This window comes from Culex quinquefasciatus, chromosome 3 (assembly GCF_015732765.1).
Source record: "Culex quinquefasciatus strain JHB chromosome 3, VPISU_Cqui_1.0_pri_paternal, whole genome shotgun sequence".
In the NCBI taxonomy this organism is placed as follows: domain Eukaryota; kingdom Metazoa; phylum Arthropoda; class Insecta; order Diptera; family Culicidae; genus Culex; species Culex quinquefasciatus.
The window spans coordinates 140,528,589-140,549,132 of NC_051863.1; the positions used below are offsets into that span (position 1 = coordinate 140,528,589).

The 20,544-nt window shown below is 43.1% G+C and overlaps 2 protein-coding genes across 3 annotated transcripts in view; one reads left to right on the forward strand and one right to left on the reverse strand.

Annotated features, from left to right (window-relative positions):
- The first annotated feature begins 2,275 nt into the window (after positions 1-2,275).
- On the forward strand, positions 2,276-14,329 carry LOC6033567 (cubilin homolog). Its single transcript, XM_038261236.1, has 13 exons — positions 2,276-2,349; positions 2,413-2,688; positions 2,753-3,443; positions 3,502-3,729; positions 3,791-5,804; positions 5,862-7,256; positions 7,316-7,659; positions 7,716-8,076; positions 8,132-8,464; positions 8,522-8,706; positions 8,764-13,116; positions 13,177-13,263; positions 13,317-14,329. Exons 1-13 carry the CDS (start codon positions 2,276-2,278, stop codon positions 14,178-14,180), a joined length of 11,205 nt encoding a protein of 3,734 aa, XP_038117164.1. The 3' UTR covers positions 14,181-14,329.
- The window catches only part of LOC6033565 (tetraspanin-18), a 68,097-nt gene continuing 61,744 nt past the window's right edge, over positions 14,192-20,544 (reverse strand). For both annotated transcript variants that reach the window (XM_038259324.1, XM_038259323.1), the window contains exons 6-8: positions 15,994-16,122; positions 14,980-15,342; positions 14,192-14,917 (exon numbers count right to left, since the gene is read on the reverse strand). In XM_038259324.1, the coding sequence (XP_038115252.1) occupies positions 14,765-14,917; positions 14,980-15,342; positions 15,994-16,122 (645 nt within the window). In that variant the 3' untranslated portion in view covers positions 14,192-14,764. The remainder of the gene's footprint in view (positions 14,918-14,979; positions 15,343-15,993; positions 16,123-20,544) is intronic.

The following is a 20,544-nucleotide window of genomic DNA, read 5'->3' on the forward strand; positions in this document are numbered from 1 at the left end:
TTTTTTGATCAACATCCCACCACACACACAGACATTTGCTCAGAATTTGATTCTGAGTCGATAGGTATACATGAAGGTGGGTCTAGGAGGTCTAATTGAGAAGTTCATTTTTCGAGTGATTTTATAGCCTTTCCTCAGTAAGGTGAGGAAGGCAAAAAATGGATTGAATATATTCATAATAAGGAAGATGAAACACAACTTTCTACTTATAAATCTCGTATTTTTTAGTATTTTGCTTCCGTCATACGTTGTATAGAAATTAAGTGGAGGCGCCAGATCTTTCCATTTAATTTTATGTGAATTTAATTTAATCGGTCTTTATCGGTGAAAGCTGACGCAAATTTTAGAAGAAAGATAATGAAATTTTAGGTGGATAGGTCGACTAAGAGTCATAGAAGAAGATATAAAGGACGGAAAACTAAGTCAGCGAAGGGCCATTTGAGGAAGTATGTGTGTGTGATCAAGTCTTTTAGCCTTCTAATTTGGCTCTGTACAAGTACTCAGCGAAACACACAGTGAGTGTACAGAGACAAATTTTATGGAAAGGCTTGGTGTTTTAAAATAATTTATTAATTTTATGCTCCATATTTTTTAGGATTAGTAGAGTTAGAAAAAGAGTTAAAATTGATTTATTTCGACTGGAGCATGTTCAGAGAGCCTATTTCTAAAGGGGTTTCATAAATGTTAAATCAGCAAAAATGTCAAAGTCACTTAAACTTTCCTTTAAATATTGCCAAGGTTAAAACCTTTTGAAATTAGCAGTTTAAATAAACTGACCAAATCGAAAAAAAAACATTTTTACGATAGATTTCCTTGAAATTTCCGTTCTAACACTGACGTGCCCACTATTTTTTGTTGAACAATATCCATAACACATGGCCAGATAAACTTATCTGTAGGTCAAGTTCATTCATCCAATCGCACTAATTATGTCAGATTGAATTTTCACTTCCATAATAGAACATTTTTTAGCTTCGTTTGTATTTTTATTGTTTATATATGAACGAAAAGTATAAGATACAATATTACATGTATATTTAATCTTGAATATTTTGACTCAAAAGCATTTTTTTTAAACAAGTAATGTGAAACTTAACAGTGAACATCAGTTTGAAGATGTTTAAATGATGTTATTGTCGATTAAAATATAAGAAAATCACCGGTACCATGTGTCCTCATCAAACTGTTGAAAATTTATGACACAAAGATGGATTCTTAAAACCGTTTAAATTCATAAGTTTTTTTTTTCTGAAGTTAAACCAGCAGGAGATATAATTTTATAAAAAAATATACTTTTAAAGCTCAACCTTAGCCTAAGCCCAACCCTCAATATTTTCCGAAATTATTTTCTATGTTCAACAATTTTCATATAATTTCTGGGAGCACTATCATATTTTATAATCCATTATGCTGTGATGTATTTTGCTTTTAGCTGCAAAATATTATCATGAAAAGTATTGATTTCCATTCGTTAGGAAGTATGATTTGAGTTTCTTAAAAACTGAACGGTTATTCAATTCTTATATATTCTTGTTACTTTTTGTGCTGTAAAATAAGAAGTGAGGTAAAATTCCAATAATCTTATACTTAATAAAAAGTACTTACTCGCCACCGCAGAAATACACAACATTCAAACGCTTCAAAAACGATTTTTTTCGTTTGTTTATTTTTTGCGAGCGCACCTCAGGCAGCTGATTCTGACACTCTGACAGCGTAACGCATTGTGGCTGCGGCGAACCAAACAAAATTGCGCCGCAAACATGGTGGTTGCGGTTCCGCAAACAGTTTGCTTCGGTATTGAAAACATTTATTTCAAAATCGAAAACATTTTTCATGATTTTGAAAACATGCATTGTTTTCGAATTCATCGCGAAAATTTTTCGGATCCGCCGACCGGATTTTGTTCCGTGATATAATGGATTTTATTGAAAAAGTAAATTAAACTAAAATAAAATATGCGAAATTTTCAGCTTTTCATAACATTATTTTCTAATTTAGGTCAATTTTTACATTTTTAAATGTACCTTATTTTACCGAGAGTGGGAGTATTGTCTCGACAGGCTGCATTTTTTTTTTAAATTTTCACTTTTATCAGAAGCAAGATAGAGCAAAACGCCCCTTTTTCAAGCACTATAAATACCGTTGGTAGTCGCCGGCGAAAGTTTAGTTGTGAAAGAACAGTTTAAAGTTAATAATTGAAGTGAAAAGTGGTAGTGAAAATATAAACAAAGTTGATTTAACATGAAAGGTTAAAGTGTGCAAAAATCTTGCAAAAATGAAGAGACATTTGAACTGGGCCGTGTTCATAGCGGTTTGCATTATGCAAGCGACATGTTACTATGAAAATCAGTGAGTGTTGAAAATCGTTGATCCTCAAAAGTTTTGTTATAATCGTTGTAATTTCTCCGTCAGGCCGAAATTAATCTCGAGCGATGGCCACCTGATAATCGAGTCGGCCGTTGATCGGAACATTACGATCTCGATGAAGGGCAACGGCTTCCTGAACGTGGGCGACCTCAATCTGTTGAAAATGCTGCAGAGCCTCTCGAACGTGTCGTCTTCGTCGATGGTTCCGACTTCTGGCGATTCAACGCCCATCGAGGGTTCTGCCGCCCAGCTGCAGTATCTGATGAACGCCGTAAAGGGGCCGTTTGGTCTGCTTAAGCGCGTTGCCGTGCTGGAAAATGGGTAATGGACTTGGCTTTGAGTGATTGGTGTTCCGGGAAGAATTGCAATTTGTTGCTGTTTCTAGGACTGCTGATTCCAACGATGGCATTCGAGCACGTGGACGTATCAACAATATCAATCGACGACTGACGGCTTTGGAGCGAAAGGTTACGAACTTGATGACCAAATTGCGTGAAAATAACTGCAAAACTAGTCCGTGCCAAAACGGTGGAACGTGCATTAGTCTGTTTGATTCGTTCATCTGTCAGTGTACGAAGAATTGGGAGGGACCAACGTGCGCCACGGATGTGAATGAATGTTCAGAATTTGCTGGAACCGATCTGGGGTGTCAGAATGGGGCCACGTGTAAGAACACTCCCGGAAGTTACAGCTGTCTTTGTGCCAGTGGTTGGCAGGGTATTCACTGTAATAGTCCAACGAAAGATTGTATGGCCAATGGGAATGAGCTGTGTGGGCATGGAACGTGCGTTCAGATTAAGGAAGATCCCGGCTTCAAGTGTATCTGTGAGCAGGGTTGGAAAACTAACGGAGTCACTCCGGCTTGCTCGGTGGATGTTGACGAGTGCAATGAATCCAAGCCACACTGTTCTAAGGATCCGGAAGTGACGTGTATCAACCTGCCGGGGTCATTTGTCTGTGGAGGTTGTCCACCGGGGTATAGCGGGAATGGCTTTTACTGCGTCGATATTGATGAATGTCAGACTAATAATGGCGGTTGCAGTACTACTCCTTCAGTGACCTGTATCAATACCAGAGTGAGTACAGGAATACTTAAATAAGTATCTCAATTCTTAATCTTCATAATTGATGCAGGGATCGTACAAATGTGGCAGCTGTCCTTTGGGTTACATTGGTGATGGGAAAACGTGCACGATGCGGGGTAACCGGTGCACCCCTGGACTATGCCATCCGTTAGCTCGTTGTAAGGCCTTCTCCGAGGTCGTATCCTGTCAGTGTCCCCCGGGCTATCAAGGATCAGGATTTGGTCCTACCGGTTGCATCAGGGCGACCTTGAGTCCGTGCGACTTGAATCCTTGCAAGGTAAATCTAGTATTGCCAACGTATAATGCCTTCATAATTAATTTTTATATTTGAATCCAAGAACGGCGGAACATGTACACCGGTGGGCACCAACAACTACAACTGCAGCTGCCCACCGGGAACTGCACTACCGAACTGTGCACGGCTCACCTCACCATGTGTGCCGAATCCCTGCTTGAACGGCGGTACGTGTACTCCGTTCATGGACCGCTACGTTTGCGCTTGTTCAGCAGGTTACACCGGAGTTCGCTGCCAGGGAGCATCGCGAGCTTGCGGCGGTATATTGGACTCGTATTCGGGTACATTAAGATATCCGGTTGATAATGGAACTTACAATCACAACGCGCGATGTGCGTGGCTCATCAAAACCAATTATACTAAAATTTTGAACGTCACGTTCACTCGATTCGACCTGGAGAGCTCAGTGTCCTCAAGCGAATGCAAGTTTGATTGGTTACAGATTCATGATGGCAAAACGTCCGCAGCGCACAACATTGGCCGGTTTTGTGGAAATAAACTTCCAAGAGATGGTAATCTCATGTCTACGCATAACTTTTTGTATCTTTGGTTCCGATCGGATAACAGCTCTGCCCATGGAGGGTTTGAGCTACACTGGGACAGTATCGATCCCGTTTGTGGCGGTGAAAAAGCGGTGAAGAGTCATGGAGTAATTGCCTCTCCTGGATCACCTGGTAACTATCCTCCAAATCGGGACTGCAAGTGGTTCCTCAAAGCTCCAGCCGGGAAGAGGCTGCAGTTTCACTTTTTCACAATGAAATTGGAGGCACACGACTCGTGTCAATATGATTATGTGCAAATAACCGACGGTATCCAATCTAGCGATGAAGAGCAAGCTAACGCAACGTCCCCAGTGCTGGCAATGTTCTGCAATACATCTCACCCAGAGCCGCTGGTGACGCCAAGTAATGAAGCGACGATCTATTTTCACTCTGACGAGGATAACAACGATGCCGGCTTCCAGATAAGCTACTCTGTGATTGAAGGAGTTCCGGGATGCGGAGGAGTTTTCACCACTTCAGAAGGTGAAATCAGCTCTCCAAGACGCTACGAGGACAATCTCTACCCTCACAACTTGAACTGCGAGTACTTGATTCAGTTGCCAAAAGGAAGCCAGATTACCGTACAATTCAGTCGATTCCACCTCGAGTCGAGTGATTCATGCAAGTTCGATTACTTGGAAATGTTCGATGGACGAACGGTTGATGATCCAACTCTAGGGAGATTTTGTGGCGATAGACCACCTCCAACCTTCGCAACAACATCGAACAATCTGCTGATAAAGTTCCGCAGCGATTGGTCAACATCTCACGGAGGATTCTCACTGACTTACAAGACCCGTTGTGGCGGAATTTTCACTGAACCGGGCGTTGAAATCGCCAGCCCGGGATATCCGAACAACTACGAAGCATTGAAGCAATGCGACTATGTTATACAAGCTCCACCTGGCCAAGCCATTCTACTTGATTTCACTGACTTCTCAATAGAAGGACACAGCTATCCGGCGTGTGAAATGGACTACGTAGCTATCTACGACAGCTTCGATCCCTCAAATAGTACACTTCTTGGTCGGTATTGCTCGTCGAAAATCCCTCCGCGGACCATATCTTCGATGAATGTACTGTTCGTGCGGTTCGTGTCGGATATTTCCGTGTCCGATAGAGGATTCAAGGCAAACTTTTCCTTCGTGGACGTTGCTTGCGGTGGAGTTATCACCTCCGAGGACAGTACCATTCGATCGCCTTCGATTTCGGAACGCGGTGGCTATATCCCCGATGCGGACTGCCGGTGGGTCATTGTGGCGCCCAAGACGCATGCCATCCAGCTGACGTGGAACAGCTTCGATCTGGAGAAGAGTACCAACTGTGCGTACGATTTTGTTGAGATTTACGACAATTCAACCAGAAACAATAGTTTTGTTGGTCGGTACTGCGGAGTCACGAAACCTCCGGCCATCACTAGCGGTGGGAACGTGGTTACGATCCGATTCAAGTCGGACAGCTCGCAGACGAAGGACGGATTCAGCTTGTCGTTTACGTTCGTCGATGTTCAGAGGCGTAAGTATAGAATCTTCTTTTTTGTTTGACTTATTCTTATTTGATTTGTACTTGTAGTATGCGGTGGTAACTACTATACCGCCTTCGGGGTGCTAAAGTCTCCGGGGAGTCCAGAGTACACGTCGAACAAAATTTGCGAATGGGTCATTACGGTTCCACCGGGTCAGCAGATTCAACTCAACGTGCGGAAATTCGTCATGGAGAAGCATAGTGCGTGCAGGTTTGATGGGTTGGAAATTCGCAATGGTGGAACAGCTTCTTCACCGTTGATTGGAAAGTACTGCGGCACGGATGACTTCAACGGGCTGATTTCGTTCAGCAATAAGCTGTACCTAAAGTTTTATTCGGATTCGTCTCGGAATTACGAAGGATTTGAGATTGAGTGGGATGGAACAGCAACTGGATGTGGTGGTGTATTAACCTCGGCTCGAGGCTCTATCATATCACCACACTATCCGGAACCGTATGGAAATAATGCCCTCTGCTCATGGAGAATCAGTGTTAGTGCAGGGTCCGCAATTCATATTGTGTTTACTGATTTGGAACTTGAAAGTCATGGACTCTGCCGGTACGATTACTTGGAGATCTTCGATGGACGGGATGCCGCTGGAACAAGTATGGGAAAGTACTGCACAAGTGAAACGGATCCCATTCAGTTGGATACCACGTCCAACCATGCATTTTTGCGAATGAAAAGCGATGACACCAATCAGGGTAGAGGTTTTCATCTCAAGTATCAAATCTTATGCCAGCGGAACATAACCGGTTATAGTGGTGTGATTGAGTCACCGAATTTCCCCGACAAATACCCCGTCAAAGCGGACTGTTTGTGGACAATAACGGTTCCACCTGGTAATAAAATAGACTTGGAGTTTTCTCACTTTGACATTGAGAATGGAATGCTGTTCGATAAAAACAATTCACATGTTTGCAATTTCGATTATGTGGAAATTACCGAGCAAATTGGCGAACAACCTGTTTCGAACAAGTACTGCAACCATATGCCAACGAAGATAACTTCGAAGGGTCCCACATTGCAAATTGGCTTCCGCACTGATGGCAGCGGAGAAAATGGTGGATTTAGATTGGAGTGGCAGATCAACGGGTGTGGAGGAATCCTTACCAAACCGGGTGGAACATTTTCGTCACCCAATTATCCACGCGAGTATCCACCGGACACCCAGTGCCTTTGGACGATATCGATGCCTCCAGGAACTGCCATCGAGTTGATGGTGAACAGCTTCAACATGGAATCTTCGAGTAATTGCCGCTTCGATGGACTCACCATATCTAACACGGAAGACTTTAGCCAGGTGGTAACCCAGCTTTGCCATACCCAGAAGGAACCGGTTAAGCTGGTTAGTGCTGGCCACACGTTGTACGTGAAGTTTTTCAGCGATCATTCGTATACTTACAAAGGATTCGAGGCAAGCTACAGAGTAGTTCCTCAAAGTAAGTTGGCATTTTCATCTGCTGATAATACCTTTTTGAAAATCTTTAAAATCTTCTAGAATGTGGAGGTCCGCTTACGGTGCATCAGGGCTATTTGTACTCTCCAAACTATCCCAAGAACTACCCCAGTAACCAATCTTGTGAGTGGATCATATCGACGGATCCTTCTCACACTCTTCAGTTTAACATTGAGGATATTGGCATGATCAAAAGTCCCAACTGTACGAACGACTATTTGAAGGTGTACGATGGACCTAACCGCAACGCGGCCAATCTGTTGATGACCATTTGCGACAGTGCTTCGAACGTTACCTCGGTCATCTCCTCGGGTAATCAGATGCTCGTGGCATTCCAGTCGGACGCAACACTGGAAGCAAAGGGATTCCGAGCCAACTTCTCGATCGTGAGTATTTCACACAATGTTATTGAACAAAAAATCAATTTCATCCCTCAACTTAGAATTGTGGCTCCCGAATCAATGTAACGGACTCCGGGATGATTTCGCTGGAGAATACTGCAAAGATCAAGTCGGAAAACTGCACCTGGGTTTTGACGGCGAATGAGTTGACACGACACGTTACCCTGCAGGTGTTGCACATGAACATCGTTGAGGTGGATGGCAATTGTCTGGCAAATTTGACCGTCCACGATGGTGACACTTTCGAAGGCCCGATACGGTACAGTGGGTGCGGCAGCAAGACTCCACCGGTGATCGTGAGCAATGGAAATTCGCTGGTGGTGCACATCACTTCGGAGGACTTTAATATGTACAACTTGATGGGAGTTCAACTGGTGGCGTCGTACAGCGTACTGGACAATGGTAGGTCAGATAAAATTTTTAAGTCCTACAATATCTATCACGATCGTCCTTCCAGCGTGCGGTGGAGAACTTCACTCCTTCGCCGGTCAGATAGCATCGCCAAACTATCCCAATTCGTACCCCATGAACGTTGAGTGCGTTTGGCAACTGAAGGCTGCACCGGGAAATATGATTCGGTTGTACGTAGAGTCAATTAACATTTTGGAGTCCGACAATTGCAACGAAGATTATCTCGAGGTGCGAGAGTCTTCTGGTAGTGGCAAATTGATCGGGGATTACTGCGGGGACCAACCGATGACCAATATCACCTCGGCGAACAGTTTGTGGATCAAATTTAAAACAAGCGATAAAGGTGTGGCTAAGGGTTTCCTGGCAGAGTATTCTTATGGTATGATCAGTTTTTAGAGTTGATTTCTTTGAGTGTTAACAATTTTATTACACATAGATCACTTTAACGAACTAACTGGAAGGAGTGGGTCCATTGCATCGCCCACCTATCCTCACTTTTATGCACGCGATGAGGTGCATTCTTGGAGAATAATTGTCGATGTGGGATCGGTGATTTCAATTAAATTAATCGACGTTGATATCGACTCGAAGTTTATGGATTCCTGTGAGGGACAACTGGAGGTATTCTACAACGAGTAACATGATTTTATATTTATTTGTACGTCTTCAATTTTTCAGATTTACGACGGCTTCGACGACACTGCCGAGCCACTAATACCAGAGATTTGTGGAACATCGATTCCGGACTCTCTCACGTCTACATCTAATGTAGTTTACTTGCGGTTGGACCATTCGGATGCTAACGGGCCATCGAAGTTTTTGTTGAACTGGATGCAAATCGGAGCCGACTCCGTAACGGCTGCAACCATCTTAGACGATGGGTTCTGTGGAGGTCATGAAGTGATTGTCCTAGGTGAAAACTCAACTATTTATAATCTGACATCCCCTGGATATCCCGATGGCTATCGAACGAGCTTAAACTGTAGCTGGATTTTCCAATCGTCCATATCAACCTTGCATCCAATGCTCAAGCTTGATTATGTAGATCTGGAAGAGACTGACGCATGTCTATCGGATTATCTGGCAATTTCAACATCCTCGGATATGATTTCTTGGTCTTCCCCGGAGAAAATATGCACCTTCGGCTATCGAGTCAAGTCAGCGTTCCACGGTAAACCGTTCCTAAAAGTTGCATTCAACACAGATTACTTGAACAACAGAACCGGATTCACTGGATTCGTGTCCTTGCGATGCGGTGGTGTCGTAACGGAGCCAAATGGCGTTATAGAAGTTTCTGCAGTGGTTAATACGAACCAGACAATGGCCAGATTCCTGGATCCGGTGTGCATGTGGAACATTACCGTACGCCCGGGACGAATAATCCAGTTCCAGTTTGATGCGATCAAAATCGGCAAAACAGCGGATGGTTGTGTCGGATCTGTAACGATCAAAAATGGAATAGACGAATATTCGCCACTTTTGGGAGCATTCTGTGGCAACGACATACCGCAGATGGTGAACACTTCGAGTAACCGAGCGTTTGTGAAGTTTTTCACCGGACATGTCCTTTCCAACTCTTTCCGGCTTTCGTATCGTGAGGTCGGTATGGACTGCGGTGGGAACATTTTGCTCAGAAAGAACAATTCAACGATTATTACGACACCACGCTATCCGGAGGTACCCTTCCCACACAGTGAATGCATTTGGACGATCATGGCACCGAGTGGAGAAACGTTGGTGTACAAATTTGAACAGTTTAACTTGAAGTATTCATCGTTATGCCAAAAGGAATACGTGGAACTAAGAGACGGAGGAACATCAAATGCAGATGTATTAGTTTCCACTTGTGGTTCAGAGGTCGTTCAATCGAAGCTAACAACATCGAACATGCTACGAGTGAAATATTTCACTGACTTTTCGGATCCTGGAAATGGATTCAAGCTGCGCGTGTCTCTTTCTCCATGTGGAGGCTCATTCCATGCTGCGAGAGGAACCATAACATCTAAAAATTATCCAGTCCAAGGAGGATACCCTTCGAAGACGGTTTGTGAATATTACATTCACGGCAGCATGAATACAATCCTAAATGTAACATTCCAAGATCTCCATTTGCCAAGTGGCCCTAACTGTTCGACGCTAGATAATATTAAAATATACTCGATAGTTCCCGGGGAGAACAATACCGACATCGATCAGGGAACCTTCTGTGGTACTCAGCTGCCACCGCCGATCATCACCGAAAACAACCTGATGAAAGTCGTATTCACCTCGTTCAATGCTCAAACAATGTATCGCGGATTTAAGCTCACGTTCAGCTCTACCGATAATCGATGTGGAAGTGAAATCAACGCTGCTTCCGGTGACATAACCAGTCCCGGGTATCCGGCGGATGGTTTGAGGCTGAAGAGATTCTGTGAGTGGAGAATTACCGTTCCCGAGGGTCGCCGGATTAAGGTCGAGTTTAGAGATTTGGATCTCTCCACGTTGAGTGCGAGTTACCTGCAGCGAATTGGCTTCTATCATGGATTTGATTACGCCTCCCGTATCAAGTTTGTGATGGGAGGTTACGACAAACAACCAATCTACTCTAGCGGCAACACGATGATGATCAACTTCTGGTCTCGGATAGCGTCGGGAAATCGAGGATTTAAGCTGCACTTTAGCAGTGAAGACCCTACGATTTGTGTTGGAAATTTGGAAGGTGACCAAGGAATTATTGCCACCCCGATCAACCAAACAAGCTACACCTGTGAGTACAAACGGACGACCGCAGTGAACGGTACTTTGGCGATGTATTTCAGAGACATGAGTGCCGGGACGTACCGTAGTGCGTGTACTATGAACACGCGTGGAATATTCGTCCGACGATCTGGATCGTTCGGTCACAATGCATTCCTGAAAAAGTATTGCGGAAATGCTACGGCAACGGATGTAATTCGGTCGCCATTTTCCGATGTATCCATCTTGGCTAGGCAAGGATTGTTTTTGGGCGAGGTGAAGTTCAAGCTGCAATATCAAGTACACAAGTGTGGTGGTATGTTTGGAGCTGAGTTCAAGAATTTAAGTAGTCCAAATAGGTTAAGTAACGTTGTAAACCCGATTGATTGTGCGTGGTATGTAAACTATCCGGAAAACAGTATCATCAGTATTCTTTTTACCACCTTTGCACTTAACCAATCATGTGACGACGAATACATGATGATCTACAACGGACCAAATACGATGAGCCCACTGTTGGGTCGGTTCTGCAAGGACACCGGTTTTGAAACGCTCACGACCCAAGGACCGCATTTGTTTGTAGAGTACCACTCGGAGAGTTACAACTCCAGTGGTAATTTCCAATTGACGTTGGCTCAGATGTCCTCCGGTTGTGGTGGCACACTGCACAAGAATTCGTACGCGTTTGCATCTGCGCTTAATAACGGGAAGTACCTGCCGAACACGGAGTGCATCTGGACGATGCAAGCCGACAATGGATACCACATTGGGATGTACTTTGTTGGAAGATACAGTCTGGAGAAGAGTGAAAACTGCTCCAAGGATCATATTGAGGTGTTTGATCGAGTCAACAATGAGTGGGTGAGTTTGGGTCGCGTTTGTGGAAAGGATACTCCGAAACCATTCAACTCAACCGGATCTATGATGAGGGTGATTTTCCGAACGGATGCAACCGTTGAAAGTGATGGATTCACTGTGCAGTGGGAGCAGAACTGCGGTGGAGTGTATGAGGTTGACCGAGTGGGAGGAATAATGACCAGTCCGAACTATCCGCTGAACTACGAGAGGATGAAAACTTGCAATTACACGTTTGTAACGAAGGAGAAGGATTCATTCATAAGGGTAAACTTTTTGGACTTCTCGCTGGAAAATGGTCCCCAAACTTCGATCTGCATGTACGACAATGTAACGATTTATAAACAGCAGGAGTACTTTGAGCCTTTCCAGTGGGAAAAGGTGGGCACTTATTGCAAGGAGGACTCTCCGGGTCGGTTAAAGTATAAGAATCGAATTGCGGTGGTGTTCCAAACTGATCGCTGGCTGGAGTCACGTGGATTCAAGTTTGAGTACAAGCTGGACGTTTGCGGAGGGTCAATCACTGAATCAACTGAAATAGAGAGTCCTGAAATGACGGGTACTACTACTGCTTATGGTTACAACACCGTTACCTGTGCGTGGAACATCACGATACCGACCGGAAAGAAGGTGGTGATAAGGTTCGAAGAACTTGATATTGAACATTCGGATGGCTGCTATTTCGATAGTGTAGAGGTGTACAAAGGATTGGAACGATCGCCGGAAAAGAAATTAGCTACACTCTGTGGAAACATTACTGCCCACGCTCCGATGATTAGTATTAAACAAGCTACCCATGGAGTCATTTACTACCGGTCTGAACCGTTTTCTTCCGGTAGTCATCGATTCTCAGCTAAGGTGCTTTACTTTGATGATTGTGATCGGGACATAACGTTGGACACAAAATCTCGACAGTACGACTTGACCGTAATAGGCAGCGACAACAAGAAGATCCAGGACTGCCAGTACTCGTTCAAGGCACCGGAGGGCTTCGGCGTACAGCTCACCTTCAACCAGTTCCACGTGGGATCGGAGCGTAACGTAACCGATTGTTCCGACAACTTTGTGGAAGTTCGGGACGGAGCGGGACCGTTTGGCGAGTTGATCGGAAAATACTGCGGACACAGCTTGCCTCAGGCAGCGAGCACGTTCAGTTCAGCACTGTTTGCCCGGTTGGTTACGGATTCTTCCCTGAAGGGAACCGGATTTGGCGCTACGGTTTCGCTGGTGGAATCTCCGTGCGGGGCTGGATACTACAACTTGTCCAGTGGTCAGCTGGAATACCTAAAGAGTCCCAACTATGGCAGTGGAAACTACCCACCGAACAGCAAGTGCATGTGGATGCTGGAGGTCCCGGCTGGGAAGACCATCACGGTAGAGTTCCAGGACTTGCAGCTGCAGGACTACAACGACCAGGAGGAGAAGTGCCCCGATCGGATCGAAGTGTTTGATGCTAATGTATGGGTGATTTAAGATTGTTTTGAATGTATGTTAAATCAAATTTGTGTGTTTTTCTAGCTGAAGTCATTCATATATGAAGGCCTTGGAGAGGATTTGGTGTTCCGAGGAAAGTCAACTCATGCGCATAAATCTTCGTTTTATCATGTAAGTTTATGATTTTTCAGTATTTGAGTGGAGATTAACATGTTTTTTAATAGGGAGTTAGAAATCCCAACGCCCACCACATCTACTGCGGCAAGAACGAGCTGCCAGCAACGTATCACTCGGCAGCTAGTAAGATATACGTCAAGTTTCAGAGTGATGAAGCGAGCCAAGACAAGGGATTCAAGCTGGCAGTGCGACAGAATCAGATCTGTGCTCAGAACCTTACCCGGCTGCAGGGTCGCATCGGCAACAACTATTTCAGCCGAACCGAACATTGCACGCTGACGATCCAAGTGCCGGAGAATTACACGATTGCGCTGTACTTTGGAATGTTCTATACGCACACGACCGACTGTACGACGGAAGGAATTCGGATATACGATGGTTTGGGGAAGGACAAGCAGATGGCGTTGTTGTGCAATTACGTTACGCCAAGTCCCATTTTTACAGAAGGTAACGCGTTGACGATAGATATTCCGGCGTCTACTGCAGAGTACGCAACGACTATGCTGGATGCAACTTATTTGGCTACGGACAAGGGTCGTGGATGTGGGGGGGAGATCTTCAACTATGGAGGAGTGTTCACTAGTCCGCTGTACCCAAACAACAATCGAACTAGGATGGATTGTTTGTGGACGGTGACGGTTCCGGTAAACATGCACATTGCCTTCAAGTTCGACGTGTTTGATATGGGCAGCAAGACCACGTGCGGCACGGATTATGTCAAGTTGATGAAGGTTAAGGGCGAGGCTGTTAGCGAGGAACGAAGACACTGCGGAGGAGATACGCCAGCGACATTCATCTGCGAGAGTAACATTATGCAAGTTGTGTACAAGCAAACGCAAAACTTTGGAGGAACCGGTTGGCAGGCCAAATTCATGGCTATTGAAAAGGGAGCGCAGGTCAATGAGTATTAAAGTCTGTAAAGTGTTTTTAAATTAATGTATTTATTTTCTTAACAAAAACAATTGGTTATCGTAGATATAAAATCGAATATTCGAATTTATGTACCATTACATAACTTACTGTAGGTGAATCAATAAAGCATGCTTGTAAAAATAGTCGATTTACTGCTTTTTACACGCGTCTACAATCGATGCTGCCGATTCGGAAGTGAAAGAAAACAAATCTTTTCTCCGTTTCTCCCTCTTGAAAGATCTAGCCAAAAATTTTCTCTGAATGTCTAAAGTGTTTGTGTATGCTTTGTTTCGCAGCTAACGCAATGGCCATCGTGTTTCTTCTGATGATGTCTAAAAAAGAAGTGCACTTGTACGTTCGATAACCCTTCTCCTCTCTCTCTCTGTCTCTCGCGTTGTCGAACGGCTTTAGTCTTACCGGCTAAAAAGTCTAATCTTGCTTTGAACGTAATGTGTGATTGGTTCCGCCCCGACGCCGACCTGGCTAAAGGCTCGCGCTGAGATTCTGTCCTAATTACTCTACAATATGAATTGTTCTCTTGCTGCTTGATCCCACGCGTGTTGTTGTAGTGTTTGGATCCGCTTTACAGCCGCATACCGCGGTACTTTTCGATTGACTTGCATAGGCAGAACGCGAGGAATATCGCCAACAGTTGCACCAATCCCACCCCGATGGCCACGATGATTACTAAATTTCGGTTGTACATTATCCAGTCGATCAGTGCGTTGTAACATCCCTGCGGAAGAGAACAAAATTGATCGATTGATTCCGCGAAGAAGTTAAAGTTCAAGACCCTACCTGTTTGTAGTAGCTGTTGCTGTCGGACGGCGAGTACGGACAGCTGCGGTCCAGCGGCTCGAACAGCGCCGTCTGCATGCAGCACGCCTCCGGGATGATCCGGTTGCCCTTGCTCTCGTTCCATTTGTCCGACAGCGCAAAGTCCCGGTAGTCGTCCACGCCGCAGCAGTGCATCTCCGACATCAGGTAGTTCCACATCAGCGTGACGGCGTCCGACTGGTTGCGGTCGTGGCTCGAGTAGTACTTGGAGATGGTCGTCTGCAGGTAGTTCTTGGTTTCGACTTTGGCGCGGTCCTTGTACGCGGCGGCCAGCCCGCACGCAGTCACCTCCAGAATCAGTATCACCAGCAGGAACAGGCCGTACTGTTGAGGGAGAGAGAGGGGGGTAAAACAAGAAATCAAGATTAAGCTCGAGGGGTTGAAATTTCCCAAGTGGTTGCGAAACGAGCAGCATTTTTCGGTTTAGAAAAGTTGCTCAAAACATTTCCAGTTCGTTGGCCACCTTGTTTCAGGCAGCAAGTTGTCGCTTGCTGGAAAATCACGTGGAGCACGTGCTGCCGGCTGGATAAGCGCGCTTACACACGTACCTCGAACGCGCGCTTGCTCGCGGTTGGCCAGATTAAATTGAATTGCTGGGAAATGTAGCGATAAAGTGGATACACGTTGAAACTGAAAACACATATTCACAAATTGTCAGCAGGCAAAAATGTTGCAACGGCCCAGATTGGGCTGAATTGATTGGGGAACATTATTTATTGCTGTTTCAGCTGTTAGTTGGTTGGTAACACGTACTAATTTTGAACCATTACATTAGTATTGTTGTTCTTAAAAACTCGACTGTTCAAATACACTAAATATTGACATTAGATTTAAAAGTCTTTATAAAAAGTCTATAATTGTCTTCATTGAAGTATTTATGTTCAAAAATGCCTTATTTTTAATACGACATCAACATTCTATTCAAATTCAACATCTAAAATCTGTAAAATTTCTGGAAACAGAACACAAACTTACCGTGGTCAGCAGACACTGGCTTTCCCGTATCGCGCCGCAATATCCGAGGAAGCTCAGGAAGAACATGACGGCTCCGATCGCCATCAGGCAGTACGCCAGTTGTTCTATCACTTGCGGTTGTGTAAAGTGCTGCGAATTAAACATTAAATGTAGGACAAGGAGTGTTAAATTGGACGAATTACAACTAATTTAATGCGGGCCGGGGATGTAACGAAATACTTGAATATAGGTCGCAACAATTTGGACTAAAATTTTCTCAACTCCGGACAGGCCACATTCATTAGAGTGTTCAAAGTTAAATGGGCGTCCATAGTTGCGATGAACTGCGTGTGTAATATGAAACCTAGCTTTTCGTCATTCCCTGGTCACACTTTGTGGACTTAAAAAACGCTTAGCATGTAGGTTGGAAATTGTGTGTTTTTTTTGCGCGGCGAGAATAGCAAAATGAAAACAACTCGTTACGAGGAGGATGTTTGTCGGAACGGCTTATGCTAACAACCGATGAAAATATTTAATTGAAGACGCCAGTCTGTCTATAAATGGTTCGTAAATTTGGTACATATTTGGGAGCACTTGCTGCAGTACAATAACGCGATTTTTATTGACACATTCGTTCCGTTACCGCTCATAACGAAGCTGAAGCTGTTTTATTATTTAGTTTCAATTTCGTCAGCTGTGTTTAAGTGTAGTCGAACCACGCAATGAAAGACATGTGTTTATGGCAGTGTAAAGTTCTCATCAAACTATGGTATAACTATCAATTTAAAATTTATGACCAGCGGCAGGTGGGTAACATTTTCCGGTCGTTTACTCCTTTGAAAGAAATGAATAAAAGTCTACCAAACTACAGCCGATACATTTCTGATCGTTCTTGACCAATTATGCCACAGGCTCAACCAATCGATGAAAGTTGCATTTTTTGAAACTTCAAACAAGAGCAAAGTTCATTAGAACTTGCCGGAAGTGAAACGAGCATTCCGCAAAAAGCGCCACCCCATTTATGCATGTTTATTCCATCCCCCTTTCAGGGGAACATTCTACACAGGAGGCCGCGAGTAAACCCACTTTGGGGTCAGCATAACGACCAGCACAAATTGCATTTTCATGATTAGATATGCAAATTTGAAGGTCTTTCGCCATGGACGTGCCTTTGGCTGGCATGGGAGGTCTTTGTTGCCGGGTCATTGCAACTACTGCCTGCCCGCCCGGAAGGGTTTTTGACCTCTCTTCTTGTTTGAGAGCAGTACTGGTTGATGAGTGTGCTGAAATGCACTGGTTGGAATGACTTTTATTGATTGACTGCAACAATTGAAAAATCTAAATCACAAGTTTTAAGTTTGAGTAAAAAAATGTGACCAAAAATAATCTCAAAAGAACGCAAAATAATTAGGACTACAAAATGTTTCAAGCAGTTCAAAACAGTTTTCTTCTGAGAACAAAACATTTAATGAATCGATGAAGGCATTATCACTGAAAAATACTTTTTAATTTGTTAGCAGAAGTGTTAACCCTCTACATTTAAAACTTTCCCAAAAATCATTTTTTTTTGCCAATTTTGATATTCAAAAAGCATTGTAAAGATGAACTTTTGAAATGTTATAAAAAAGTAGGGTTGGAAGTTTGACTTGTTGTATGTGACTTTGTCAATGTTTTTGAAAATCTAATTTATTCTGGGGTTAACATTGGATGTTTTTTTTCATAACATTTTCTATACTGCCCACCATTGAAAAAACGGCTTATATCCACTTTTGGCAAAAACGAGATATTAGCACCTGGTGGAAGAGGATGTTCCAATGCATCTTCTAAAACTTGAATTTCATTGAAAAAGTGTTAGACTTTGCTGCCGATGCGAAAAACCAAACGGCTAATATGCCACTCTTATGGGAAATCGCCTTGACGGAGGTTTGGTGACAAACACTAAAACGCGTTTTTCTCGGAATACTTGATTTGGCATAATTATCAACATCATTAGCGTGTAGGCCAGATCCTTACGCATCTTTTGGTATATATAACATTGAAATTTGGAGCACCCTGGAGCTCGGTAACAGACCTTCAAAGTTTGGCATTTTTTCGAAAAATTGACCTCAGCAAACCAAATGGCGTCTCGGGCGTCGCGAGACGCGACGCATATCTTTTTTGCTGGGTATTTTATTAAAGAAAATGTGAAAAACAAGCAAAAAATTGGAAAAATGACAGTAAAAAATGAAAAACTTAAAAAGGCAAAAACTAATGAAGATAGATAGTAGAATAAGCCAAAAACTACCAGAAAGAAACATAAACTACATCATAAATCCAAATTAAAATACTAAGCATGATACAAGAAAACATAGATCAAGTGTAGTAAAGATTTTCGTAGAACAAAATTTGCTCAAAATGACCTAGTAAGCACGGGAAAAATAAAAATAGATTTTTGGGGTTTAATTTTTCAATCAAATATTATAGCTACTGATCCACATATTTCACAATTATGCTCTATGATGCAAAATATGCCTTTTTGGTTCTCCAATTATAAAAATAGTTTTTATACTAACTACTTTTATAATAAAAAGTAAAAATCAGATTTTTTTCAAAGAACTAGAGGCCGGACGTTAATTTTTCTGCTCGTGTTTTTTTTATGGAGTTTTCCGTTTTTGTATGTTTGAGTAAAAATTAAAATGTTTTTTTCCGACAAATAAGTTCGTACGGCTTGTGATTGGTCTTAAACTCGGTGTGCGCCTGGTGGAAAATGCTTAATCCGTTCTGTAAAAGGAAATGTCCAAACCTCCGGCCATTTCCTCGCGTGTGTTCGATAAGATTTCCATCAAACGGATAAGTGCCTACATTCGCGTTACGGGCAGCTTAATGCCGGAAGTGTGCCGAATACCGATAGCCATCAAGTTCTGGATCAAGAATGTCTCAACACCTCTGAATGCCCAGCGGAAGCATGGATATAAGGAGCCGCTTGAGAAGAGCATCTTGGATGGATCGCGGGAAAAGTACCAGGAACCCGGCACGGAGAAGTAGAGCAACTCAAGATTGAAGATTTAAACTTAAAATTTCAAGATGAACATTTTTGAAGCTCGTCTCAGATGTGAAGACTCCGTTGTTTGGTGAGAGCTTTCCATTATTATTTTCAAATAACTCTTACATCCACTCTGACATTCATACATTTCACTGAAGACAACTACGCCAACCATATTATATACGCGGTAGGGTGTTCCCTTGGTCGTTCGCTGTGAGTTGTGGATTGCCTGCTTCTCTAATGAAGGTTCGACTGGGGGGGGCATGCTTATTAATTTCTCGTCGCTCCATACCCTCAGTGACGTGATGGGAGCAAGGGCGTCTATGCAAAGTGTCCCTACACCCGCTACAAATTTCTGGCGCTTGGGGAGGGAAGAGGGAAACCATTTTGATGTATGCGCCGGTATTTGTAGCACTAAAATTCGTGCAAAAAAACTTATGCACGTGGGTGTACAGATTACGGAGTAAAAGATGATCGAATTGTTCACCTAGCGCTCACATGTGTTCCAGGACCAAGTTGCCTGCGGGTATGGGGATCATACATACATACATACATACATCAGATTTTTTTCAAAGAACTAGACTATTTTTTTTCTGAATAGTCGTCAACAATACCTACAATATCATATAGGGGCAGGGGGGGCAGAATGGACCACCTAAGGGAAATGCACCAAAAACCATAGAAAAACAAAAAAAAAAATGGATTCAGTATAGTAGGCTTATGCTTTGGAATGTTCCCTTCAATGTTGTATACTTGGTTGATGAAAAAATTTACTTGAAACTATTTTTGAGCCACTTCAAAAAAAAAAAAAAAAAATCGGCTTACTTTCCAGGGTGCGGGGCAGAATGGGCCACCTTAGAAAACAACCCATTTTTTTCAATACAACGTTAAAGGGTGATAAGAAATAACTTGAGGGACCTTTCCATTATAGTTTCCATGAAATTTGATCACTTTTACAAAAATAGTAACTTAACAAAACAAAGATTTTTGAAAATAGTGTAAATATGTCGAAAAAAGACACTACTTTTACAACTAAGCGTCAAAACAACTAAAAAATCAACTAATGTTGCATTACACGTGATTTGTGATTCTACCAGAAGTGAAATAATCCATCCAGCTAAAAAAAATTAACTTTTGATTGTTTTTATAAGGAAGGAAAAGGGTGGTCCATTCTGCCCCCAAGTGGATTTAATTTAACACTTCCACCACCAAGCCTCTAAATGATTGTAAGGTTCTGTTGTTGTTTGTATACCTTGGTAGTAGCATCTAGTAACGTTATAAGCATTGAGCAAACTTTTTCAAACAATCCAACTTTTAAAAAAGCTTATTTAAGAACCTAGAAATAAACAACATTTGCGTGGTTTCGTCAATAAATTTACATTTTTGCTCATAATTCGAAAAATACAATGAATTCAAACCTCGTTTCCGGTATGCTGATGCTTTTTGCCGTCCTTTATAAGACCCTTGCCTTACAGTTTGTCTAAATCCATTCTAAAGCCCAAAACCAAGGGTGGCCCGTTCTGCCCCCATGGTCCATTCTGCCCCCCCTG